At 41.9% G+C, this 12,124-nt stretch overlaps 1 protein-coding gene and 1 long non-coding RNA gene across 3 annotated transcripts in view; one reads left to right on the plus strand and one right to left on the minus strand.

Moving 5' to 3' along the window:
- The window catches only part of LOC111865726, a 200,295-nt gene that overhangs the window by 105,084 nt on the left and 83,087 nt on the right, over positions 1-12,124 (minus strand). The window lies entirely within an intron of this gene.
- The window catches only part of LOC111865724, an 88,553-nt gene that overhangs the window by 66,866 nt on the left and 9,563 nt on the right, over positions 1-12,124 (plus strand). Inside the window, exons 2-3 of one of the 2 annotated variants that reach the window (XM_023853964.2) lie at positions 3,195-3,319; positions 7,601-7,944. In XM_023853964.2, the coding sequence (XP_023709732.1) occupies positions 7,621-7,944 (324 nt within the window). In that variant the 5' untranslated portion in view covers positions 3,195-3,319; positions 7,601-7,620. The remainder of the gene's footprint in view (positions 1-3,194; positions 3,320-7,600; positions 7,945-12,124) is intronic. The other variant, XM_033751941.1, reaches the window with a different exon arrangement.

A 12,124-nucleotide genomic window follows, 5' to 3' on the forward strand; every position in this document is an offset into this window, starting at 1 on the left:
TATTGATTGAAGCTGACCAGTCACCTCCAGCTTGTGCCGAGGTCAAAAAAATGTGAATCTAAAAATCCACTCCCCCATACGCCTTCATGGCGTAGTGCTCAATTCGTTGAGCACAGGGACAACCTTCTCTTTACCTTACCATATTGTATACTGATGAAACGATAGAATGTGCATAGTTGAACTTATTCGGATATATTTCTCAGTCATCAAAACATTTCATTTAGTACGGTCTTTGATAAGACATGATTCTACGTAAGCAAGTAACTTCTAGTGCTGACCGAGTGAGGCAGCTTACACAGCCATTCCACGTGAACTAATCCGAGTCACATAGCGCAGGACTCCATTTAACTGCCAAAAAATGAAGAAGACTGTACCGTTATGCATGACTAGGAAAATCATCCATTCATTTAGAATCGTTTTTTTTCCCCTTGGCACTACAGCCCCAGTGGGCCTAGGCCTACCTTCATGAACTTCTCCGTTCACTTCGGTTTTTCTGAAACTTACACATTCGGTAGGACTCCTCGGGCGGGTGATCAGCTCGTCGCAAGGCCTCTACCTGTACACAAACACAGAAAAACGCACACACACAAACTAAACATCCATGCCCTGAGTAGGATTCGAACCCACGATCCTGGTTTCCAAGCGAGCGAAGACAGTACATGCCTAAGACCGGTCGGCTATCGTGACCGGCTATTTACGTGTAGAATCGTTAGCTACTGAAATGAAATTCCAAGATGAACCACAGAATTAAAATCATGTTAACTTACAAATACTGCTGTAATTAAGTGATCTGAGACAACACAATGCAATCGCGCATGACACTTGAGAAAACCAAGTGTCATTAATTAAGCTGTGTCAGTCTTTGTGACTATTGTCTTAGGTGGCCAACATATATGAATCGCGGGTTCGATTCCCTTTCGGAGCAAGGGTGATGTTCCGCACCCTCTTTGGCAGTTACGTATAAAATTTATAACTTTGTATTAATTCCTAACTAGATTCAGTATTTAGGGTTAGCTCTTTTTAACGGACCCAATAGAGTGGGTGTTTCCAACCCTCTAAGTTGCGGACGGAAACAGAGTTTCCGGAACTTGTATTCTTTAGAATTCCAGAAGAATAACAAAGTCCAAGGACCCAGTAATCCAGAAGACATAAGTTTACAATATAAATCACAGCGTGAGGAAAATTTGACTGCCGTAAGATGCAGCGGCTTCATAAGTGGAACAAGCGCACTGGACATTCTTCTGCAGTACAGCGAAGGGCAAGTTGAAGGCTTTCATTGCGGTATCTACGTCTCAAGAGAACAAGAATGCTGTGCCCATTTAGCACAGACCCACAACACTAGCATAGACACAGTAAATGTATTTACAGAAAAAAAAATAAGAAGAAAATTCGTCTCAAGTTAGAAAGGCGGGTTTTAACAAAAAATCTTACTTTGATCATGAAAATAGTTGGTGGCCGCAAGAGAAATTAAAATGGCTGCACTTAAGAATCGCTGATTCATACCATATAGGGTAGAATGGTAGGATTTGCGATGAATTGAAAAGGATTTAGAAGTAAACGGTCATGGCATAATCGATGCATTATCTCCGAATATGCCTAGAGAAACTGAAGAAAACTACGAAACTCCTCAGTCATGTTAGCCAGTACCTGAGTCGAGATTGAACCTAACATCCCGAAAACGAGTCTAGAGCTTTACCATCTCGCCGACCAGCTCGGTGCTCTGTTACAATATTAACGAGATACTTTGATTAGGACATGAAATAAATAAAAAAATGTATCCGGAATTCAAGCAGTAGGCTGCTCCCAACTTTAAATGAGATAGGTCAGTTTGGATATGACCCTTGGATTTTAGGAGACATCGAAGAACGGAATGCGGAAACGTCGGTTGACTGTAAGCGGACTACACGGCGTTATAACCCAGAAGCGAGAATACTTCACATACCAACTCGTTCATTACTGCAGAAGATATAGGCCTACACAGATGTTCTCGGAAGGGTTGTCTTGGCAAACATTCTACCAATAATGGCGCCAGTGTGGCTGAGAACAGCGGAACGCTGGCGGACTTCTGTAAAAACGTTAAAGAACTTTCGATTTGACAACATGCGGCGATTTTGTTGTGTATATGGGCAATTTGCCGGTCACGGTAGCCGAGCGGTCTAAGGCATGTACTGTCTTCGCTCGCTTGGAAACCGGGATCGTGGGTTCGAATCCCACTCAGGGCATGGATGTTTGTGCACGTTTGTCTACGGGTAGAGGCCTTGCGACGAGCTGATCACCCGTCCAAGGAGTCCTACCGAACGTGTAAGATCTAGAAAACCCGAAGTGAACGGAGAAGTTCATGGAGGTAGGCCTAGGCCCACTGAGGCTGTAGTGCCAAGGAAAAAAAATATGGGCAATTTAAAGATTCTCATGAACGACNGTCATCACTAAATCAGTGAATTGGCTATACCTCGTATGCACTGCCACAGTCTATATGAGTATTCTTGTAATCGAGTTTAATCTTATTCTCCAATTAATATCTCGGTCTTCCAAGCCACAATTTCAAGGAATATTCCCAGTTACAACATTGCGAAAATTTGAGGCCCGCTTGTCATCCTATGCAACGTCTACCGTAGGCTTTCTCCGGTGATAAAGCGGTCTGGTATGAAGCTGACCACTCACCTCGAACTAGTGCCAAGGTCAAGAATAGTGGAGCTATATCCCCACTTCCCTGTGCGTCTTAATTGTGTGGTGCTTAATTAAGCATAGGGACAAATTTATTTCCTTTTACGTTTGTCGTCCCAAGCTATCATCGGAATCTCCTTAATTTAACGGTCGTTGGCATATTAGGCAATCACAAATTACGAAGCTTCCTTTTTATATTGTGGTCTTCTGAGCTGTGATATGATGTAGTCTGGAAGATGGTTACACACGCTTAGGAGAACAACACTGCCTTTATACTCTAGTTTGAAGTGGTTGATAAAATCTTACTACACTGCAAGGTATCATGTCGCACAAGACCACAATCTTCACCCCTGTGAACACTGCAAACCTTATATCCCTACACAAAGCACATTTTCCTCTCTTCCCAACTGAATCCATCTCAAAGGCCTGACCACCAAACTCATATAACATCGCAGCCAGTTTCTGTAATTGTTTCGTGCGCTGTATAGGTCTCGCAGTTAACCTTGACGCCTTGTGATGTCTGTCCGCAGCCGTGTGGTTTGAACAACGGCAGTTCTGAGTGAGGCAACCAAGCTGGAATCTACCGGGGCTTCACATGGGAGTCCTAGCTACCACAGAGCAGCCACCGGAAATACCGATGGCCACAGCGGCAGAAGTGAGCACAAGGGTTCATCTAATTAAAATTGCAACTACAAGACTTCAGAATCATATTCTCTCATGCCGAAGCTGGTCAAATGCTCCCCGCTTCCATTCAATCACAAGATCATCATTGTATTCAGAAAAACTCACACATTAGACCCTATACTGAGCACTATGATTCGAGTTTACATCTTCGCAGCATATTTATTCTTTGAACAATAACGTTATCTGGAGTGTGGCGCCCTGTAGATATTGTGTAAACCGACGTTTCGGAGGAAAGTATCGCCTCCATTTTCAGGGTATGAGAATCCGCGAGCTCACGCTGATTCCTCGCTCGCGGAATTTTATACCCTGAAAATGGAGGCGATACGTTCCTCCGAAACTTCGGTTTACACAGTATATATACGGCGCCACATCCCAGAGGACGGCATTCTCTACAGTCACCGCCATGAAGACCTCAAACAAAAACTAAAGTTAGTGCCAACTTTAGCGGATAGAGGGTGTCGCGTGGTCAGTGCAACGAATCCCCACGGCCGTTAATTTCTAGAACATAGCCGCTACTTTTCCATGCAAGTACCTCCTCAATTATTCTCACGAGGCTGAGTGGACCCCGTTCCAGACCCACTACTTCTCAGAAAATCTGGTAACGCCGGGAATCGATCCCGGACCTCTAGATCTGCAGGCAGGAACTCTGACCACTAGACCACAGAGGCGGTCTGAAGACTTCAAATCTTACATGCTTATTCTTTGATTTTAGAATAATTTTGTGGTTCATATGTGCAATCCTTGTAATACCATCCAAAGAAGTATGTACAGGTTGATGGCATTAAAAGAATGATGTATTTCTTCTTCTTCTTTGACGGATTAGGCCTCTTGGTCTGTTCTGATTCAGAATTAATTATGAAACTATGGTAGGACTGTATGGGATTTGAGGTTCTCATAGCGACAGTTATGAAGAGCTTTTGAAGACAGAGGTATGTTTCTCCGAATCGACAATTGACTTTCAACTGACATCATTATATCCCAGAAGAAAGAACTGTTTATGGTAGGACTCCATGAACATAAAAGAAAACAGCCCTTCGCAAGGCCGTTACATACACAGGACGAAACAAGCACAGAAATTATGCAGACATGAAACCATGTTTCGAATGGCGTTCGATCTTAAATCCTAGTGTTCGAGCGGGCGAAGGCAACTGTGATCGGCAGCACGTATCTGTAAATTAAATTTTAATATTTTCGTCCCAATTTCACTTATGTCCCCCAAATGTCAGAAGAGATGTGTTTAAGATTTAACTGGCTGTGAATATGAAGAGACCTATTTGTGTAGGCGTGCAGAGAAACTAGGCATGACCTTTCCCTAGCGCTACTCCAATATTTAGTGACGGACTGTGAAACCCTGCGAGAAACCCACGCCATTAACGCCAGCCTGATATTGTATCTGACATCGTCTTGCAATTAAGCACACCATGCTCTATCCATTCGCTTCAACACTTTTGACTGATGAGAAGAAGTTGAGTCTTTGGACATCTTCTATCCCTTTCTCTCCCTTATCATTGTCCAAGAGTCATCAGTTTACTGCATGTTACCATACAAACATGTATACATTCTATTCAGTCAGATCGTACAAAATGAATACCCTTCATAATTTTGGAACAATGTCCTTTTTCCATTATACATCAAATATTTTGTACTTCTTTTGGCTTATTTTGGACTTCATCCATCGTCTGGTATGTAAAAGAAAAAAGANCAAATTCTCTTCCAATTCATTTAATTTGTATTCACTCACTCACTCATGGAGCTGAGCCCTTCTTGAAAAGCCGCCAATTCTGCAGCTACTCAAGAATTTCCCAGCACTTTATGGAACTCAAGGCCCATTACTGTTTTCACAAGAGCCCTCCACCGGTCCCTATCTTGAACCAGATCAATCCAATCCATACCATTCCATTCTATCTCTCTAAGATCCATTTTAATATTGTCCACCCATCTACATCTTGGTCTTTACAGTGGTCTCTTTCCTTCTGGCTTTCCCACCAATATCTTATATGCATTCCCTTTCTCTCCCTCTACATGCCCTGCCCATCTCATCCTCCTTGACTTGATAATTCTAATTATACTTGGAGAAGAGTACAAGTTATGAAGCTCCTCATTATGCACTGTCACTACATCCCTCTACGGTCCAAATATTCTCCTCAACACCCTGTTCTCAAATAACTTCACTATATGTTTCTGCCTTAAAGTCAAGAGACCAAGTTTCACACCCACACAGAAACATAGACAAAATTATAGTTTTGTGTATTCTGATTTGTATGGTTTTAGAAAGCAGATGAGAAGATAAAAAGTTGATTTATATTATCTATTGGAAATATAATGTTTTTAATATTATTGTTGGTCAACAGGGTGTTACTGTCCTACTCTCCTATTCTCACTCCCTTGGAGTGGGTCCAGACGTATTAATGGAGGGACAAACTAACAAACAACCAGAAGTTATAGACTCGATTGCTTACAAAATATGAGGACTAAAACAGTAAAGCCATGAAAAAGCTGGAAACAACATAAAGACATGGATGCATTAAGAGATTTGTAACGCAAATTAGATTGACTTACCCTGAGAAGTAAGTGAGTGCTGATGGAATGTCACGAGGCAATAAATCTCACTCATACAAAGTGAAGGTACACAGTTCCACATTTGACAACTAGATTATTTTTTACCATTACGAACAAACACCACTTGACGTGGAAGCAAACTCACATGCCTAAGGGCTAATATCATGTTATGCCAAGCACAAGTAGACACACATACACACACACACGCAGGCAGTTGCAAACACAATAACTCACGTCGTACATAACCTCTAAACCTGACACCACGACCAAACAAACCCGCGGGAACAGTTACTGCACGATGAGGACGCTGTTAATATCTTTTAATTCGACAGTAGCCAGTAGATGGCAGCGCGGATGAACTAGTGGCGCTGTTCACGTGAATCGTGGCCTGCGAGAAAATAAGCATTAACAAGGATAGACGGTAAAAATTTCCCTGTGTTCAACGAATTAACCACTACGCATTAAAAGCTGATAGGAAAGTGGGTGTACATATCCACATTTTCTTGACCTCGGCACTAGCTGGAGGTGAGTGGTCAACTTCACGCCTCGGCCGCTTTACCCCCGGGAGAGAGCCTTCGGTACCCACTGGATAGGAGGTTGGGTGGACCCCAGAGCAGGTCTGGACAACGTGGAGGATACAATTCTTGACCTTACCGAGACTCGAACTCCGACCCCTCAGTCGTCCAGCCCATAGCCCGTCGCCGTACTAACTACGCTACCCTGGCTCCTAAGAAGCATTAGTAGTATAATTTTAATTTTAATAAATTATCTCAGTTTAATTTTTTCCACTTAACACAATGTAAGCGAGTGTGCAAATTTGTGAGAAAATTTATATAGTTATGAATATGTCATTTTTAAACTTAAAACACAGATAGAATAGAGGTAAGAATTACGCTCTTGCAACCAGTCTTATAATGTGTTTCTTTTTTTATTATTTATCAGTCACTCTTATTAGATGAGTTTTCTTTCAGTTTTCCTTCTTATTCCTTGTTTATTTCTTTCTGATTCCTGAATTTATTTCTTTTATTCACAGCAGTTTTTCTGTAAAGCTACTCTGGCCAACAGTCACACAGGTCGCTGTCTACCAAGACACATAAAATATTGTCACGCGTAGGGTGGTACGCGTGACAAGAATGACGGATTCTAGTTCGGATGATTGGATTTACTGGCACCTTGGTTACAACCTCTCTTAATTACAGTCATTATAGGCAATACAGCACTATCGCTGATTTACACATTTTACATTTCACCGTTGCACAAGCATTTGGGTTCTCCGTCTTCACTAGTCGTCTCCTGGCAACGGGTCTCAATGTAGAAACTAGCAATTCAAAACAGTATGAAGTCGTCTTACTATTTCTTGTTCAACCACCAGTAACCTGCTCACGCTAATTCCTCGCTCGTGGATTTTTCTACCTTGAAAATTGGGACGATAATTTCCTCCGAAACGTAGGTTCACACAAGATCTACACGACGCCACATCCCAGAAGACGGCATTCTTCATAATCACCGCCGTGAAAACCTCAAATCTTACAAAGATATTGGTAGTGTGTAATAAAAACGCCGATACAATATGCCCTAAGAATGCCATCATATCCAATTTCGTACATTCCTGTTACCACAGTTAATTATGCGCTAGACTTCCAGGAAACTCTTTCTGGTATATTAACTTGTGACTTGTTTGTTTTCTCGACAGGAATTTTTCCGCAGAAGCTGATGCTAAACTTCAGTACAACGGAATTCCCGGAGCACGCTGAGACTGGACCCCGTTCCCGGTCACCTGTAGTGGCTCCCACACTTCCAACTCCGCCTTCTGTTTCACCGCCCCCGTTGGGGGCGGGGGGATCATCTCCCATTATCGTTCGAGCTGAAGAAGCCCTAATAGTTCTGCTGGTACTGGTTCTGTGGATAGCCGCCATCGCACTGTTTTTTAACCGATGGGGGAAAATCCGTATGTTGGAACCGTATCAGCCCAAGTTCCAGCAACAGCACAGATCCAGCTGCCCCATGGTTGATATGAACGGCCCCATCGGCCTGCAGGTGACTGTCACTTACGGCTGCCTCGCTGGGCCAATCAAGGGACGAGACAAAGTACAGACGGGGACAATGTCCTTCAAAATTGGTATTCTGATATTCTAAGGAGGGAGTGTGTGGATACTTCTCACGCAGCGACATATACTCCAATCAGCTTCTCTCAGCTTCATTATATTCGTACTATCCGCTTTCTCTCTCATCTTTCAGAACTGTTTCTTGTTAAAATATCGTTTAATTTTAGTAAGACGTGATGTGTCTTCAGAATGGAAGACCAAGTACCGAAGCATAAGATTTTTTTTTCTCATTTCTTTGGGGTGGGGTAAGACTGAGTCCACTTAGTACGTTGGCCACTAATTGGCCTATTGTACCAGCCACGGATGATAGATGATGATGAATGTGGAGTAATCGGTGGAATGAGAATTGGTAGGGGAAACAGAAGTATTCGGAGAAAACTTGCCCCAGTACTACTTTGTCCACCGCAAATCCCACATGAATTGACCTTGGCTCGAACTCGGGCCGCTGCGGTGGGAAGCCGGCGACTTAACGCCTGAGATATGGCACGGCTTTAACTAGAATTTCACTGGTTTCAATAATTTCGTGTGAACAGACAGAGAATGGTAGGCATGCGCACGGCTCTGTCAAGTCTCAAGAACGCACAGCTGATTTTCGGCACTGGAATGCATGACGATTAAGTTCAAGTGAAGATTTTGCGACAACCCTCTATGATATCTCGGTTTCTCTTGGTACGATAAACATTCACTCAGCCGCCGCTATTCTTTAATTTTGCTCTAGTTCACTGACGGCCACAATATTTTATTTAAAACAGTAATGTCATTCAGGCCAACACTCAGGAAGTCTGTTGCTAAAATAATCGCTCCTAACATCCATAGTCCATGATCAAAGTGCCAGGTTAGGTTGAGTGATGTTAGGTTGCTTTCAGATTAATTGCCTTAACATAAGTAGTCGTCAACATTCCCACTCCTAGAGGCCGGATATGTCTCAAAATTTTGTAGCTATAGACTACGTTCATGCGAGGTGATTCTAAATTATTGTCGGGGTTTCTGTGGCCTATATTTTTCAACCCGGAAACAACGAAATAAATTTTGAGATATGACGTCATATTTCCTCCCATATATCAATGCGGCGAGTACAGCGTTGTCAAATAAAACTTTTTCAATTAAAATTCCATATTCCATAAGCAGTTATATTCTGTTGCTTTCGATTAGAAATTTATAGGCCATGGAAACCCCGACAATAATTTAGAATCACATTACACTTCTTGTGTACCCTTACACTTATTGTTAAATGGTAACCAGTAAGAACATGTAAGTCAGTTTAAATATGTAGGCGATTTGGTAATTCCTCCATTGGTGGGACACACTTGAAGAAAAATGTCATATATTGTGTCAGTAAAACATGTTCAGTGGTGACAGAAACAAACGAACAGCAGACGCGGCCAGGCTCAGAACTTCACTAAACTTACACACATTCAAGCAATAAGCGAGAAAGTTAAGATCGAGAAAATAAATGAACAGATTACCATAGGACCCTTCTAAGGATGTGACTGATTTAAGTAGCGTTAATTTATTCAAACACTTGCACAGAACGAGAGCACGAAACATCACACTATAATGGAAAGTGATGTCAAACACAACGGGCACAAGATGCCAACTTTGTTCTGAATATTTCTAGATGGACGATCCAAATGGCGGTAGACAATCAGATCCTTTGCGCCATGCTGAATGTATAACATTCGATGAAACGAAGCCTTTCTTAGATCACACGAAAAGCAGAAGTACATGTCATGGCGGTAGATGGCAGGAAGGAAGCCCAGGCGGTGAGTAGGCCCATGTCAGTGTGAAGCTGAAGGCATGTTCCGTGGACACGGCGCTTTCCATTGTTTCGCTGCACAACGCCTGGCCGAGTCCAATTTATATGCACACTCACTAAGAATTTCACGCAAATGCATTGGCACTGTTAACTGTATGCCACATGTTAGTTCGAGCCTTGCTTATTTAGGAATATCTGGACATCATCCAAAAAGACTCTCACTTTATGAGTATAGTTAAAATATTCTTTTATTTTTGATGTTTTATATAAAACGACGTTCATAATTGCGTGTTACAAGAATGTCCGATGGTCTACTGATTGCGTAGTATGTGTTTTGTGCGAAAATTTATATTTTGATTAATTTACTAGATATTAATTAAACTTTATATAAGATAATTCTAATACACAACTATTAATATTTGTGCTTCACATTTACTTGAATTAATTTTATTTACCGCTTTATTTAAGGGCCTTATCTATTATTTTTGGGGTTCTCTCTAAGATTTCAAAGAAAAGTGACAAAGACATATCTGTTATATCAATATCAGCATTTATAAATTTAGGTCAATTTAATCCATTTTAAAGAATTTTTTTTTCCGCATAGTGGGGGGGGGTGTCCAGCTGGGTCCACTCGGCATGTCGGCCAATGTTTGACATATTGTACTTGTCCCAGGTGATTATGATGATAGAGAATTTGGCGGAATTAAGATTAGTAGGGAAAACCGAAGTACTTGGAGAAAACCTGCCCCAGCGCCACTTTGTCCACCACAAATTCCACTTGAACAGACCCGGGTTCGAACTCCGGCCGCCGCGGTGGGAAGCCGGTGACGCAGCCTAAAGAAAAAATTACTACATAGTATAACGAAACTTAACTGAGAGAAGCGTTTTCGCTTGTTGCAGACTTGAATGACATTGCTATCTTTAACTGGTATGTGTCGCTTCCATATGATCCAGGTTAATTTCTTTTATAACATGTATTTCTCAAACACTTCGACGTATCATTTCGCGTATCTTGCTGAGTACTGTCGTGAACGAGAAAAAAATCTTGAATATAAGTTGCTGGGGTAAGAAATATTTTCATAAAACTTACCGACTTTCAGAAAATTGCCAAAATAATAATAATAATAATAATAATATGGGTAACGCTGTCCCTGTGATTAATTAATTAAGCACTTCGCTATTAAGACGTATAGAGGAGTGGATGTTTAGACCCACGTTTTCTTTACCTCGGCAATAGTTTGAGGTGAGTGATCAGCTTCACGCCTCGGCCGCTTTATCCTCTGAGAAAGAGCCCCAGTACTCATTGGTTAGGAGGCTAGGTGGGCCCCAGAGCCGGTCTTGACGATATGAAGAGGAGAAAATTCCTGNCCTTGATCGTCCAGCAGGTTGCCAGTTGCTATATCAACTGCGCTATCCCGGGTCTTATAATAATACTAATAATAATAATAATAATAATAATATACGCCATCGAGAGCGTTGTCCAATCTCTTGCAATCGCTTCATCATCTAGCTGGTGTACATATCCTCTATATCAGGCATGTCCAACTTCAAACAGGATGTGATGGATTTTTTAGTGTAAAAACTGCCAGTGATCTACCACCCCCCTCCTATCGCCGTACCTCGCTTTAAGCAAAAATATTGGTAAAAATTACATGTCACATAATGTCACATTGAAAGTACAGACTACTTTAACACGTATTTTCCATTCAAAATCTGAATATATTACAAGTGAATTTACATGCTTTTCACGTATAATTTCCTTATAGGCCTATGGGATCGACCAAAAATCGTCCCGCAACCGACCGGTCGATCGCGATCGACGCGTTGGACATGCCTGCTCTGTATTAACAGATCAGCAAAGGACGGAGTGACACCGTAGGGAAACGAAAAGCATGTTCACATTGCACTTCCAGACCACATCAGGCCGGTCCTCTAGTTCTCGGTGAAAGCTGCTCACGCCTGATTCCGTGTAAAGTTGAGCTTTGCTTTGTCTGAAGCACTTTATAAAATTAGTTGCTTGTTAAAAAACGAAGAAGTTGCGTTTTCTAGCTTAGGTTTCCTCAGATTCTATTGTTATTAAATATATTATCGAAAGCCGCCGTCTTTCCCCCGGATTATTTCATAAAATAAATTGTAGTGAAGTAATAAAATTGCTTACATATTAAAAACATAAAAAAGGTAAATCTATCCCTGTAACAGGCCGTGAAGACCCATAGGGTTGTGAGACGTCAAGGCTCCCACATTTTCTAGACAATCGTTTCACAGATGGCGATAAGTTTGTCAGCCTTACTCACCGGCCGTCCTTTACCCACCAGGAAGATACCTGGTACTCATTTCTGTTAGAGGCTGAGTCGAC

This window comes from Cryptotermes secundus, unplaced genomic scaffold, assembly GCF_002891405.2.
Source record: "Cryptotermes secundus unplaced genomic scaffold, Csec_1.0 scaffold150, whole genome shotgun sequence".
Lineage (NCBI taxonomy): Eukaryota > Metazoa > Arthropoda > Insecta > Blattodea > Kalotermitidae > Cryptotermes > Cryptotermes secundus.